Below are 16,266 nucleotides of genomic sequence, written 5' to 3'. Positions count from 1 at the left end.
AGCTATGGGGACAAAAACTGCAGGAGAACTCTTGCAAATCTTGGAGGAGTTCCCAGGGATGGCTACCCAAGGCATTTTCTTCTTCACTGACAAGCTTCTATCATTAGATTCTCCAGACTAACTCAATAATAATCCCTCTTAAGCATTAACATTGCAGCAGCAGAGAGCCAAGCCTGGTTATTTTGTGGGTTTGTTGCCCCTGCTTACCCCTGCCTTGCCTTACTGTTTTATTCATCTCTCTTGGCTTTCCTTCTGTTTCATGCACCCACCGCTCTGAACAGCCAGAGAATGATCACTGGAGGATGAGTGATTGACTAGGCTGCTTAGAAGGCATCTCAGATCAGAGAAGAGGGACCAGACCCAGGTCAATTCTTGCAGCCAAACTGACAATCTGAGCATCTATCTATGACAAAGCATCCTTCTCTCTTCTTCTTTTTTTTTTTTCCCTTCCCCTTCATGTTCTGTTTTGTGAAAAGCTCAAAAGCAGAAAGGCAACTACTATTCTGACAACAGCCCACTCAGTATTTAATGCAAGGGCTTTTTTTCCCTGCTGAAAAGGATTGCTTGAAGAAATGAAGGCTCTTTAACAGAATAGTTTCTCTCCATTAAAAGGATTGTAATGAGTTTTACTTATATGTGTTTATCATTACCACTTAATTTCAGGCTGGGAGGATGCTTTTGGATTCCACACACTCCCGACACACCCCTTCATCCTTTCCAAACTTTATCATTAGTTTTCTGTCACTAGTTCTATGGAACTAAGTAGACCAAGGTCTGTGTGATTAAATCCTAACCAGTGTTAGGATTAACTCTTAATGTTATACAACTGTATAGCAAGAGTCATGTTAGCATCTTGACTTCCTGCACCCATGCCACGGTACAAGATACACACCAAAGATACGTACCAAAACTATGTTAAGATAGACAAAAGAATATTAGTTGAGGTGAAACAGATTAAATTTTGCAAAGAAAGTTATACAGAAGTTCAGTATTTATGTAGGTTTATGCAAGTTTTCCATATACGCAGATGTGTACATGTGTAGACTTAGAAAAAGGGAGAGTGTATGTAAGAGCAAGGGTCAAAAACTTCAAGTGTTCACAAATCTGTTTAGAAGTTATCTGCCTTCGTATGCAAACTAAGGTGCAGAAGTTTGTCATTGCATCTCAGAATCAGGCTCATTGTCACTCTCATTGTAAAGTGGATATTAAAAAGCCTTCATTAAACATTCAGATTTGAATATTTTAACTTTGGGCATTAAGATCTGAATTTCCTGTGTACAAAGCATTTTTTAGTCCTGATCTTTTCAGCTAAAAATAGTAGATGCCATCATAGATCATATTCATACTTCAAAAATAGATACATACAAAAAAAATGCATGTTTTTTTAGTGTAAAGTTTGTTCTGGTTTGACAAATTTAAAAAAATGCACTTTTAAACACTGTAAAACTTCAAAAGTCTAATTAAAACTAGAAGTCAACTAGAATTTTTTTGGACAACAAATATGTTGTATTTATGATTAGTCTACTGTATATTTCAATGCTTTCATTAAATGTTTTATGAGCCTTGTGTTTTTACAAATAAAAAAGATAAGCTCTGCACCCTAAAAACAGCTTGTAAATAGCAGGTTGGGGCCATCCCTATATTTCTTGAAGTCAAAATATATTCAGCAGGATTTGGAACACGATCAAAGTATTCTGGTTTTACTCATTTACTCTCTCCTTGGTATTTACAGTGTTATTTAAACCTGTATTTCATGTTCTTTAGACTGGGGGCCATGGTTTAATTTGTGAAATGTCAATAGTGGAACTACGTGAACGCCTCGCTCTACTCAGAGAAGCACAGAAGGCAGCAGAGGAAGAGAAGAGAGAGCAGATAATTCATGAAAAACAAGCTAAGGAACAACTTCTTCTAGACAAACTGGACCAGATTTCCCTATTCAGAGCAGAACGTGGACGAGCAGCTGCTTTAAAGTCAGTATAAAACAACATGTGACATTTAAGACATTGCAACTTTGTTAATATTTTGCTAGCCCCTTGAGAAAAACAAGTAGAGGCAAAATACTTCCCTTTTATAAGACAGTATGACTTTTGTCAAGGGTTACACTGGGGCCAGGATTTCCTTTTTATTCTTGAAAATAATTTGCATCATATTTAACAAATCTTTTTCATCATTTATGGCTGGAGACACTCCGTAGGCTAGCGTTAACAGTATTGCCCCAGGATTCAGTGCCAATATTACATATTGAGAAAGAAGTTCTGCTTTTCTTCTGTTCCTTTTCAGCTAATCAGAACTAATTTGATGTTATTAGAATCATTCCAGCTTGCCACTTTAAGTGGTTTCTCATTTTCAACTACATTCAATACATTAGGGCTATAGTTTTCTTCCTTGAATTAGATTTGTTATGTGAAAATGCAAGCCTTATTCTAGAAGTTAAAAATATTTTAGGAGGTTTTCTGATAACTATAATAATTGTTATCAGAAATAACATAAATTGATTTATGAAATAAAATGAATATATTATAGCAGTAGATCAAAGAGAAAGTTCTTTGCTTACAGACTCTCTGATCAAATTCTGTATTCATTAATCATATTTATTATTGTCATATTTCTTATTCATTGTCATAAAGGATCCATAACCATCGTAGATGCTCCACATATGCAGAAGACAGGTCACTTCCACAAAGAGTTTAAAATCTTAAGTTAAAGCTATTTAAAAATAGTAATTTTTACTGCATTTTGACTATTTGTTATTGTTTTCCTGTAAGTTGTCTTTCACCTTTTCCCTTTTGTGGGTTTGAGAAGTTAGTCCTTGTCATGCCATACTTACTTCGCAAACAGATGTTCAGGCTGACATTCTGAAGACATTCTATCTAAAAGCACAGGTCTTCAGACATGTCTCAGGTTCATGTTTGCTGCTGAGATACTGAAGGTGGCTTCTTAGAGTTCAATTCATGTTATTGATTTATCATTCAATTCTGAATCTCAATTACAGAAGGCAGTATTGATGTATTCATTTAACTAGTTTTCACTAGTCCCAGCTGTAATTTGGTTTCTTGCTGATAGTTAATCTCCAAAGACTGGGGTTTGTACCATGTTAGTACTTAAGAAGATTGTTTAATGAGTTTAATGAATCAATAAATGCAGCTGCAGCGGATTGACTGCATAGATCATAGAATCATAGAATCATTTAGGTTGGAAAAAAACTTTGAGATCACCAGGTCCAACTGTTAACCCAAGCACCACATCTACACATTTTTTAAACACCCCAGGGATGGTGATTCCACCACCTCCCTGGGCAGCCTGTTCCAATGCCTGGCCACCCTTTCAATGAAGAAATTTTTCCTAACATCCAATCCAAACCTCCTCTGGCGCAGCTAGAGGCCGTTTCCTTTTGTCCTGTCACTTGCTATCTGGGAGATGAGACCAACCCCCACCTGCCTACAACCTCCTTTCAGGTAGCTGTAGAAAGATCAATGACCTTCTATGTTCTATGGAATATACTGAGAAAAGATTTTAAGACTAAAGAACCTGAAATAGAGTTGGAGCTGGAAATATACTCTCATCGCTAAAGATTCAGTGTTGTGAAAGCCTGTGGGAGCAACTCAAGCCACTGCTTCCCACTAGCGATGCAAACTAGGCATTAAGAGCTTGTATGCATAAAAACTGTTTCACTAGCAACTACTTAAAGAATCATGTTACGCTAGATGTGCAGTCTGAGAATTTTGTGTAGTGCTGGGTTCCTTTAAAATAGACTTTTGGCTTAATTCTGATCTAAAAATATTCTGATCCTGATATAAGCTATGCTTGAATGAGAAGCTAACTTTGATTCACTTTTTGTTCTGACATTTGAAAATTTTTTTAGAACAGACCAGCATGCTAGAGATGGTAGAATCCAAATGAAATTAAACACTTAATTTGCAAGCTTCTATTCAGAGTCATGATAAGTACTACGGTAATTTTAATGGAGCCCTGTTTGCTCTCCAAATAAAGAAAATACAAAGTTTCATTAGAGATGTTGTAAAAGATTTCTTTTCATGGCTCCCAGACAATCTCTGTGTGTAAGCTGGAAGCATCTACTATAAAGAGGCATTACCAAAGCACACCAGAAATGTTGTTCTTTGCAAGTGTATTATTTCATGCATTTTCATCTAGAATCCAAATCTATGGTGTCATTTCTGTTAATATAGGAATATAGCATGCTGGCCTATTTACAAATGCTAGACACTTTGCTGCAGCTTTTATTTACCTCTAAACAAACTATAGGCTTTGTACGTTAAACCTGATTTACAGATCTTGAATCCTGGAATATCTGTCAAGTGAGTGCGAGTGATTAATTGCTTGGGTTTTATTATTGATATGCTGCACAGGAGAGGTAAAAAAGCAAATTTTTGCATTTACAGAATTAATTCATAATTATAGGGATAGATTAGCAAATCGTACCAATGGTCCTCATAAGATAGCCTTATGCATTAATATAAAATTACATGTTATGTCTGAAATTGCATTATGTGGAAGGCTACTGCTAATCAGCTAAGGTATGTCAACTAAGCTTTGCCAAACAAATGTGCTTTAGTTGGTGTCAGCTGGAGTTTAATTGGGTCCCTACCAAGCAGGTTGCTTTCAATATCATTTACAAACAGACACACATCAACACAAGAGCAGCACATTGAGCAAGCATATAATGAGCTATATTAAACAAAATAGGAAACAGAACATGAGAAATTATAGAGACATCAGCTTTTAATAGACTGCAAGCCATAACATCCATCACAGCAGTGGCTATGTGAATGCTTGCGTAACACTTAGGAATCAATTCAGTATATGTTCTGGATGTCCCTTTAATTCTAGAATTTTAGACAGTTTGAAAATGAGCACTGGCATGTGAAGTGGACAAACATTTGAGTTCTCAGCTTTTGAACATGAGCACCAAAAGATTTACGAGTGTTTGAATACATGCTAATGTACTGAAGTTACGTGCCTGTATATTTCAGGTACAATTCCCTTTCATTCCAGTGAGGCTACATCTATTACTGCAAGTAATCTAATGCACTGAGAACCAAGCAACAGATCAAAGCAGTTGGTGCTGAGTCTCCCTCCATCCACGTTATCTGTGTGTTTGGGAGGTTTTACTTTGGGTTGGATTTGTTGTGGTCTTGGGACTGCATGCTCTCACCATTCATATGGTTTAAAGCTGTCCAGAGGACAGTTATCTGATGAAACTTCACATACTCCGTTCCTGGCTGCTCTGTAAGCGCATTAATGAACACTACACGATCCTTTTATTTGTCTTACACAGATGACAGCAGCACATCCATGCCCCCACCAGCCACTGGCACATATGTAAGGTGCACAGAAGCCAGCCTTATTTCCGTTCTTCCTCATTTTCCTGCCTTGTTTGTTTTTCTGCTCAATTTCAAGTGACATGGCCTGCTGCTCAAGCATCCTGCCCTCTCCAAGTCAGGACAACATCCAGATGAAGGTAGCAGTTGCAGTTCCAGGGTGACACTGAACTGACTGTAATCCTCCTTGACTTTCTTGTGCAGGAGGAGGATGCACAGATGCTCACCAGCACAAAAGTTTACCATATCCCTGTCTCATGCTGTGGTAGTGGTGTAGCATGCTGGGGTCTCAGCACTGGATTACAAATGATGGTATGTTTGCCAAAGTGGCAAAGCACCCCTTTCTCTCCCTGCCACTGCCAGTGCTCAAACCCCTCCTTGACAAGAGGCACTGACAACACACCAGCATAACACCTCTCTCTTGGCCTGAACTGAAGAGGGGTAGAAATAGGGTGAAGGCAGCCATGGCAGGAGGACAAGGGGGAAGGATGGTTATGAGGAGGAAGAGAAGAACAAGCAGAAGGGAGGGTTATGGATGAATGAATGACTGCGATGGTCCTTTCCATGTAGAACAAGCTCCCCAAAGCAGGTGTTCCCTGCATTGTCCAGGTCTGACATGAGGGATCAAAGGCCTTCTGGGTGAGGAGGGGAGAATGGAGGCCCATCCTCCAAAACCTGTAAGACACCCTGGCAGCACAACCCTGTGATGCAGCTCACAACTGAGGGAAGGGGCAGATGGCACACGGAGGTGGAAAGATGCAACAGGGGAACATGTGTGGTTGTTGCTTCAGACCTTCAAAAACATAGCCTAGAATAATGAAAAAAGCTGAATAATTAGCAATGTAAGGGACTTTGGTTTGGTACTTCTTAATTATGAGATCATTAATTTCACAAAATTCATAAATACTTAGAGTTCTGTATGTGCAGTAAGGAAGTAAGATTTAGTTTCTCAGTCCCTATGGCTGGTAATGAGTTCTTCACCAGCACTGAAACAGAAGGAGGAAATGTATCAGCAATGATGCATCAGGAATATGAATATGTGAAGAGAGGCTCTAAAGAAGACAGAGCCAGGCTTTTCCTAGTGGTGACCAATGAGAGGACAAGAGGTACAAGAGGAAACATAGGAGGCTCCCTCTGAACATCTGGAAATTTTTTACTGTGAGGGTGACTGAGCACTGGCACAGGCTGCCCAGGGAGGCTGTGGAGAAGAGGATTCAAAAGCCATCTGGACACAGTCCTGGGCAACCAGCTGTACGTGGCTCTGCTTGAGCAGGTGGGGGTGGACCAGATGACCTCCAGAGGTCCCTTGCAACCTCAGCCGTTCTGTGAGTCTGTGAATGAACTTTGATTATGCAGCTTCATAATCTTTATTTCACATGAGGAAAACACTGTTCTGAATAACAATCACTTCCTCACCTAAAATTAGGTGCTTAATAACTTAATTGTTTTGGAAGGGAGTCAAATTTTGAGTGCTTAAAACCCTCATATTAGTACAAAACAGTAATCAATCTAATAGCGTAATGTTCTTAAATGTCAAAATAATGAGTCCCTTAACAGTGAACTGTTAACAGTTAGATACATTCGTTTTCCTCACTGCAATAACTAAGAATTATATAGTGCAGGACAGAAAAAAGGCAAGGTACTATGAAGTACAGACAGCACTAGTCACTGAGACTGAGAGTATAAGGAAATCAAATAAGAAAAAAAAAAATAATGTATTGCACTATGAGGCAATCTTGCTTTAAAAAAAAATATTAATATATTTGTGTTTATTGCACAAGACTCCATTTTGTAAGGTGAGCTTATAAGTATAGTCGCAGCTGCTTAAGTTGATATTTTGGTGCCTAGAATAGCCATTTTTACTGTATCTTAACTGAATGAGTCGGTTAAGAGCTGTCATACATCTGTCTCCTTATACTGTTGACATAACACCTGGAGTTTGAAAATGTAAATGAAGAGCAAAATGTAGTTTTCAGCAGGAATCCTCTGTGAAAATCTTCAGATTCTCCATTTTTTAAACACAGTTGAGGACCTAATCCAACTGTTCCAAGTGTTCTCATTTCCTGCAGGAAAACCTTTAATGCTGAATTGCTGCTTCTTTGGTTATAGTCTGGATGACCTGCTGGACCTAGAGTCCGTTTGGCCAGATGCTAAAATTGCAGGGCAGATAGTTAAATAATTAAAGGGATGTGCAAGTAAGAAGAATTATAGAATCTTTTAGTTTGGAAAAGACCTTTTAAAGCATCAGTCTAACTGTTAACCTAAGACTACCAAGTCCACTGCTAAACCACATCCCTAAGTGACACATCTAAATGTCTTTTAAATACCTCCAGGGAAGAAGACACTGGACTGCCAAACTCCACAAAAAGTTTGTAAAATGTGAAGTAAAAAATTACATATTTTTAAGAATCAGGTTATTTATTAAGGAAATTATTGCGACAACAAATACAGGATGTCAACTGCAGTTTAAGATGCCTGGAATATTATTTTAAATAGAAAGATACTTGGATTTTACAATCACTGATGTAATTGTTCTGTACTTCATCACAGGCAGCCAAAATCTTTCGGCAGTTGACTGTCCATACAGCTTACATGGAAAGTGAATCGAGAACAAAATCAATCATAGATAAAGAAATGTTCACCATTTGCTTTTATATCCATATTCCAATGAATCTTTTATTAATCCCTTACTTTTCCTCCTCTGAATAGTTTATATGTACACCCCACACTACTACAAACTTCCATAAGCACATTCAGGAATCCCATCTCATTCCTTAACACTAAAGGGTACTTTCTGACTAAGTCACTAAGCAAAAACTATAGACTTTGTTAAACCATTTCAAAGACATACAGATCTCAAAAATATTACAATTTTTTCAAAGTCTTTGGTAGGATGTGGTGGTTTGAATCTGGCTGGATTCCAGGTGCCCACCAAAGCTGCTCTATCACTCCCCTCCTCAGCTGGACAGGGGAGAAAATGGAATGAAAAGCTCATAGGGTTGAGATCAGGACAGGGAGAGATCACTCTGCAATTATTGTCACGGGCAAACCAGACTCGACTTGGAGAAATCAGTTTCATTTATTACACTTCACATCGGACTGCAGTAATGAGAACTAAAATCAAAACTTAACAACACTTTGCCTCACCCTCCCTTCTTCCTGGGCTCTACCTCACTCCTGATTTCTCTGCCTCCTCACCCCAGCAGTGCAGGGGAACAGGGAATGGGGGTTACAGTCAGTCCATCACAGGCTGTCTCTGCCACTCCTTCCTCTGTATGGGGAAGGTCCTCACTCTCTGCCCCTGCTCCCACTGGGGCTCCTCTCCCCACGGGGCCACAGGCCCTGCCAGGAGCTACTCCAGCGCTGGCTGCCCACAGGGTCACAGCCTCCTTGGGCACCCCCTGCCCCGGCCTGGGGCCCTCCCCGGGCGGCCGGTGGGTCCCTGCTCCCCACGGGCTGCATGGGCTGAGGGCACAGCTGGCCTCGCCATGGCCTTCACTGCGGGCTGGGGGGGAACCTCTGCTCCAGCGCCTGGAGCCCCTCCGGCCCTGCCTGCACCCACCGGGTGTCTGCGGGGCTGCTGCTCGCACATATTCTCACTCCCCTCTTCCACTGCAATTTTGTGTTCTGCAGATTTTTTTCCCCTTCTGAAACATGTTATCCCTATGGAGGTGCTACCACCATTGCTGATGGGCTCAGCCTTGGCCAGCAGTGGGATCTGTCTTGGACCCAGCTGGTATTGGCTCCATAGGACATGGGGGAAGCTTCTAGCAGCTTCTCACAGAAGCCATCCCAGTAGCTCCGCACTACCAAAACCTGGCCATGCAAACCCAATACATAGGGAAATATGTTTTTAATTATGGCAGATCACAAAGGGATGGATGATTCTTGTCTGAGAAAATTAACAAATTCTCCTTTGGACCAAAAATTTGACATTATGTTTTAGGAACTGGTATGATTCTTAAAGATTGGTTCTCATTCAAAGTACTCATTGAATACCAGTAGCTGGTAAATAAACTTAAACGTAAAATTAAAATGATTTCTTCATATTTTTTCATCAATCATCACATAATTTCCTATTGAATCTGGAGAGGATTTTTCTGACTATGTACTACCCCAGTCTGACTGGCTGATACCTTACTTCCTCAGGAATTACTTGATATGGGGTGAAAGAGATCATATGAGCTTTTCCTATCTTGAGTCCTGAAAGTTCTCAACTGACCATCACAGAAAAACTGAATTTTAAAATCTCTTTTTTCATTCCTTCCCCTTTTTAAGTTTCTCTTATGATGTGGTGTGGCATCTTAAAATCTATGGGATTGGCAGCTTTTTGGAATCATGTAGATGACTGGCACATGACTTCATCTAGAAGAGGACTGAATATTAATCTGAGGATAAGCAACTGTTTACAATGTTAATTCAGAAGCAGCTGCTGCTGCTTCCTGATGTTAAACCTCATGCTGTATTTCCTGTAATTGTATTTACAAGAATCTGGATTTGCATGTAAGGAAAGGTTTTGTTGCTTATTCCCACTGACAATGTTTAATCATCAAGTATTTACATAAAACCTTATTATATTCTCCTATATCCCCTGAATGCAATGTCTTGTTACAATGCAAATAGAAATAATCCATGTTCTCAATTAGATTAAGTGATAGTACATAATTTTTATATTTACAGAATAGTGTTAAAAATTAATCTCAGTGTAGCAGAGTATATCACAGTATTAAGAAGGATAAGGAAGTGTTATCCTAACCAGACAGCATGACATAAACAGCAGTGAGATTCAGGAAGTGTCTCAGGAAAGCAACTGGAAATGAGAAGCCAGGCTAAACTGTGCCCCTACTTTAGCATTCACAGTCACATTTCAGATCGTAACACAGGTCAAATCTCCCCTTCATCCAGTTCCTTCGGATTTTGGGAATGGCTACTCTGAAGAATAGCTGGTGTTACAGAGTGTTTCCTCTCAGCAAAGGTGAAGCTAGCAAGGCAGACAAAAGCCACCTCTCCCAAGATGAAAGAGGTATTTGCACCCCTGGAATCTTGAGACACTTAAAGCAAATTGGTGGGTTTAGCATCAGGAAGAACTTCCTCTTCCCTCTCCTCCAGATCCTTGAGAAGAATGTGACTTACACTGAAAACACTGTGGTATAAGACTCAAGAGATAAGGGAAGAGTTCTCATGTAAAACGTTTCCAAGGGGCAACCTGTCTGTGAAAGTAGTCCTGCCACTGACAGCACAACACTTAGAGTATCCACTGAACACCCCAGTGCACTCTGCTCTTGGTCCTTTGGAGTCTTAATCTGGTTTCCGGTAAAAGCAATTGTAATGTGGCACACCACTGCAATACGTAAGGACCTTTTATAAAATTATCCTTGCCAGATGAAAGAAGGCATCAGATCTAACCTGGTTATACATCATATAATTATATATATTCTTTGGTAGATCTGACACTTCCTTTAGCTCTGAATTTGCCAGAGAATCACAGCTGCTTATGACATAATATTAATACTACAGCTTGATCATACTGCCATGATCAAGCCAAATTCAAGGGCAATATTGAATAGAAGAGAAAGTTGGACATTAAGTGAAGCACTGGTATGTGCTAATATTAATTAGAATATGGTATGACCTACATGAAGAGACTGTGAGTAAATTTTGCCAGTTGGGTGAAAGTAAGCAAAAACAGATGACATGTAAACTCCAGTGGAAAAAAAAATAGCTACAAAAGAAGGGGGGTGGCAGGGAGGAAGTCAGACTATCCAATAACTTCTCTCTTACGCCTTACTTTTATGCTGCACGTGGTGCTATCAGTTTATGCTCACCTAGGCCAACTAACCTTAATTAATACATCACCATCCCATAGATTCTGAATCTAGGCATTGAGCTTACAGAGAAAAGAATATCTCCGTTTGCCAAGGAATACAGCAATTGAGATGAATTCTGATGATCTGATAAGGAAAACTCCATAGTTCTCATAAACAAAAAGCTGCAGTATTACCACAGATTTTGCACATGCTTTTTCTAAAGAAAGTCATGTCAGGCTTGAAATACTTCAGATATTGTCATCATGGCATCCTGTGGGAAGATATTATTCTATACTGTTTAGTAATGCTGTTCTGTAAACAATGAGAAGCAAGTTGTGAATATGACATTCAAGCTTTATGATTTAAACCTCTTTTGAGTCTAACTGGTTCCCAGAAGCAAGAGCAAATTCATTATTATCACGGTAATATATGCTCAGATGGATTTATTCTGTGGGTTGATGTTATTTTACCTTTTCATTGCTTCTTTTCAATTTTACAGGCAGGAAGAAAAGAAAAGAAAGTCCCAGTCTGGTGAAAGGCCTATGAAAGATGAACGCATTTTAAACCTGGAGAAAAGGATTGCAGAAAAAACAATGGAGCGTAAAAAGCAAGCAGGACTATTAAAGATTACGACCCAGAAAACCAGCATCTCATCAAGGAAGGTCCAGGGGTTACATAAGGAGAAAAGCTCTGCAATAGACCTGCTGTTCACAGACCTTTGCTCAACTGTCAGTGCTGGCAAGGGGGGCAGAGGTAGATGGTGCCATACATGACTGGCAATAGCAACGCCTTGCTTCCTTACATAGGCAGTTTCTCCAAACCACAGCCTTGACCTCACCTCTTGTCACACATTCTGCTACCACAGAGTAGGACTCATCCATACGACACCTAGCTTCCCACTTTTATTACCATACACTCATCCCATCAAAACAGCACCTTTCCCCCTGTCTCTAACTCTTGTCTTTCTCAGCTTCCTATCACACACATCCCATTGCACCAAACTGGGATGCTCAGCCCCTCTCTCACCCAAGACAGGTTACAGTTTATCATTGCCAAGGTTTTTACCTTGCCTTTCCCTCAGCCTGGTCCCACAACATGGGATGGCAACACCAGTAGGCCTACAGGCTTTGTGCTGCTTCACACGGATTGTGTTTCCTTGGCAAGTGTCTAAAGACAAGCGGTGAGGAACTGCTGCTCCTGATGCCACCTCTGCCATTGCCTCATACATGCCTAACATTTAGAAGTGGTTCACATACCAGCAGCAGTACATGTGCCACAGCCTATGGAACACTGAACAGTCATGATGGATCACTTTTTAAAAGCTGTACTAGCCCAATGTAGAATTAGAACCAAATCTCCCAATCCATTAAAATAATAATAACTCTTCACCTATTTCGTGAGAAAGTTATATGAAGCTGAATTCAATGAAGAAAACTGTATTTTTTAAGTATGTATAGTTTAAAAACCAAGATAGTGCAATTTTTCAGAGTATCAATGTTTGCTGCCTTCAGAATCCCCATTTCAGGCAAGCAAAACATGTAGGTGCTTATACAGACAAGAGAGTGCAATTTTTCAGAGTATCAATGTTTGCTGCCTTCAGAATCACCATTTCAGGCAAGCAAAACATGTAGGTGCTTATACAGACAACTAGGCTCTATCCTTTTTAGCATAGAAAACAATGAAGACCTATTTGAAGAAAGGATTTCCTAAACTGGGATGGCTTTTGGAACTGAGGTTTTGAATGCATGCTTAAACACTTTGCTGAATGGAGTCCAGAGTAAAGTAGAAGCAATTAATGCAGACTTCAAAGGAAAGCAGCCATATAACTACACGTGAGACATTTTTAAAATATACAAAGATAAATTATATATTCAGAACTGGAACTTTTGACTACCTGATGTGGGTCTGTATGAGTGCTCTGGTGTCATATGAATGAGCAGAAAAGCCAGGGTGTGAAAGTTATTTTGATGTTAGATTTTGTCTTGTTCTTCAGCTTAGCTTTACACAGTAAGTCTCTTAAGATGTCAGTGTTTTTGTTTATGTTCCTCAGAAATGCTAAGACATCTGTAAAAAAAAAAAAAAAAAAGAAAAAACAATAGAAAAAATTAAAGGTTACTAAATTATTTAGCTGTTTTGGTGTATCTTCCATCCATGCTGTTCAGCTCTGCATGACCCTACCGAATGTTACTACAGGGAAGTGGCTCAATTCTGGTCAGATATGGTCAGCAGCATCTTTATTGCAGTTGAACTGCATATTGCTGAAAATGTTGTTAAATGTGACTACAGGAGAAAATTCCTTCCTTAGTTATAATGCAATAGTTATCTGGCATTCAGTTTGTACTGCTACCTTTTAGGTTCCTCAAGAAGTAGAAAAAAAGTGACACTAATCCCTTGTATTAAAGTTCCAGATTGTGGCTTCAGTTACATTTGTGATGGCCCTTTGGGCCCAATGGGTTTGTGCTGATACAAGTCAAGGTAACATTTATTGATAAATCACTGTCATCTTCTTAATAAAACAGAATTTATATTGCAGTTTGGGAAACTAACCATAAGAAAAGCTACCATTAATGAAAAATACTATTTTTCTACCATTTTAAGCAAAAAATCAGCTGAAAAAGTAGCAGTTTTTCTGAGATTTTTTCAGAATGCTTCCTTGTGAACCCAGCTTTTGAATAAGCAAACCGCTAGAGTCTGATAGGATTTGTGCAACTATTAATTTGTGGCTTCAAGAATAAGCTGTTGGCAAAGAAAGAACGTAAGGTTGCAAACCATCCAGATGTAGTTTTACCTTTACTTAACATTTTGTGGAGTGTTACAGCTGTGTTTAATTCATCTAAAACTGGAGAACCCACTCGAGTTCTTTTCTATTCGTCATGTTAGGTTTGATGATGACAAGTTTCCCAATCACATTAGCAAATAAACTGTGTTGACAGCCAGCCAGATTATCAAACAGAAGTTCAGGGTATCCTTTAAAGAGAACCAGTGTATTACCTGCAGTCTGATCACCTGTGTGTCTTTCCTGCAGGATTCTTTGCAATTGAACCATTGGAACGAACTGGAAAAGAGTCGGGAAAGACAGTTCAAGAACCTTCAACGTGGCTTCAGGGCCAGAGAAACAGCCAGAAAATGGCTGCCTATAAGGCAGCAAGAAGTGGAGCCACAGTCTGTATATTGCGCTCCGAAGTAAAATAAAATACATTTGGAACAAATTCAGGCCTGCTGGAAATCTCCCAGGTGTGCCTACTTACTACAAGGTTGAATTTTAATCTTTATTTCACCTTTACGATGTGATTAGAAAAAATTAGGTCATACAGGAACAACAGAATAAAAATGTGTTAAATTTTGTAATAGAATTTTATTTTTACACTATAATGATACATTTTTTTCTGTTAGAATCAAAAGTCTTAAGAAACTAAAACCTTAACATCAGAGCTTCTACAGCAGAATGGCATACATCTGGGTAAGAATGTTGAGATCTGTATTTCTGTTATCGTTGTATACTATGCTGTGGTTTGCTATGCTCATCTTGCAAAAGAATAAAAATGAGGGCAAAACACAAGCAACATTTGCTTACATATGCATCTTTTTCAGAAGGCGTGGTCAGCCCAAGTTCCTAATACGTCTTCTTATATGACAGTAACTGTGTTTAACAGGACCACCAGTTTCAACACCGCTTTTAGAGGATGAGGGAAGAACTGTTTAGAAGGTTTAGATGCGATGTGATAGCCTCCAGGACCAAAGTCTGGATTCAGTTGCCCAGACAGACCACCCCTCTGTTTCCAGATACAGATTTTTTTCAGTCTTTAAAAAGCTGAAGGAGAACATAACAGAATCACAGAATTGTTTAGGTTGGAAGATGGAAAAGGCATTCCTATTCTCAAGGGCTGATCAGACTGTCAAAGTAGGAGAAAGAAAAATTTAACCAATCAACCAAATTTAACCACTCAATTTCAGAAATAACGCAATTCCACCACTACTGCTTGATCTCCCTATTACCAAAATGGCCTTGGCATAAACCTTGTGACAAAGCCAAGCCCAGGATACACAATTATGAGAGAAAGGAAAAATTGTCAAAATATTTCTTTTTTACCAAAGCTCTATGTTTTAAGCACTGTTGAACCACCAGCCATTAAATGACACAGCAATGAACAGTGGTGATGCAGTGTGCCTCGAACAAAACATTGTTTGATCTCTTTAGGGAGCTGCCTCCAGAAAAAGTCAAAATTCTGTTATTCACCTAGAAGATACTTTGCCCTCTGACAATTTCTATACTGTGTAAAACAGTCTTTAAATCACAAGACTTATTCTAGGCACAAAGCCATGGAGGATATAAATCTGAATTAAAATCTGCACAGCAGTAAGATGATGTAACATATTTCTATTTTAACTCTATGCCAGTTACTAAGTGTTTAATTATGGCTATTGCAAATATTTAAATTGAAGGAGACTGTTCCTGACATTAGAGTCAGGCAGCTGCTTTTAATGCTCTCACAACATTACATTTCTCACTTTTTACTGAAGGAAGTCAAATGGAATTCTTTTGTTGCCATCTAGCTGTGAAGATCACTTCCACAATCCACAAGCTGATAAAATGTGCTGTATTTTTCATTCAAAGTAAATGCTGCAGTATTTCACAAAAGCAATGTAGGGCTCATGTTCTGTAGCAAGAGTTAAGGAACATAGGAGAGTGGAAAGAAGGAATCATAGGAGAACTACGGAGGAGAAGGAACTAAACACTGTCTAGTGGGGGATTGTAATAACTTATAACAACAAACCAGAAAAACCTGTGGTGGCAGGGAGTTTACCTTCCTTTGGGGTTCAGCATTCTGTAGCATTGTATTGCAGAACAAAGCCAAGCGGTGACTGTAACACCTTGGTTTTCCAGAAGCTAGCAATTAACTGGGCTGACAGTCATAGTCTGGAATATTGCACAGTTGAATAGTTCCTCTTAAACTTTTTGATGTGTTTTGCGTTTTGAGAATTTTTTAAAAAATAAAATCATCCTTAAGCAAATAGATAGGCAGGTGTATTTAGGTAGGTAGTATGGAAATTTTGAAATCCTATCATACTGCATGCTTTTTCCCCTGTGATGTTGGACCCAGTTTTCAAATTTCTTACTG

General features: G+C 39.2%; 1 protein-coding gene across 3 annotated transcripts in view; it reads left to right on the top strand.

Moving 5' to 3' along the window:
- The window catches only part of CFAP99 (cilia and flagella associated protein 99), a 63,676-nt gene extending 48,991 nt beyond the window's left edge, over positions 1–14,685 (top strand). The window contains exons 14-17 of one of the 3 annotated variants that reach the window (XR_008819372.1): positions 1,765–1,970; positions 11,646–12,688; positions 12,778–12,978; positions 14,172–14,281. Coding sequence is in view for 1 of the 3 variants with exons in the window: in XM_056324117.1 (XP_056180092.1) it covers positions 1,765–1,970; positions 11,646–11,899; positions 14,172–14,338 (627 nt within the window). In the remaining 2 variants the exon portion in view is untranslated. Of the gene's footprint in view, positions 1–1,764; positions 1,971–11,645; positions 12,689–12,777 lie in introns of all 3 variants that reach the window. The other 2 variants (XR_008819369.1, XM_056324117.1) reach the window with 2 other exon arrangements.
- Positions 14,686–16,266: the final 1,581 nt, after the last annotated feature.

This window comes from Falco biarmicus, chromosome 1 (genome assembly GCF_023638135.1).
Source record: "Falco biarmicus isolate bFalBia1 chromosome 1, bFalBia1.pri, whole genome shotgun sequence".
In the NCBI taxonomy this organism is placed as follows: Eukaryota; Metazoa; Chordata; class Aves; order Falconiformes; family Falconidae; genus Falco; species Falco biarmicus.
The sequence above is the reverse complement of the archived record's forward strand: the minus strand, read 5'-3'. Positions and strand labels throughout refer to the sequence as shown.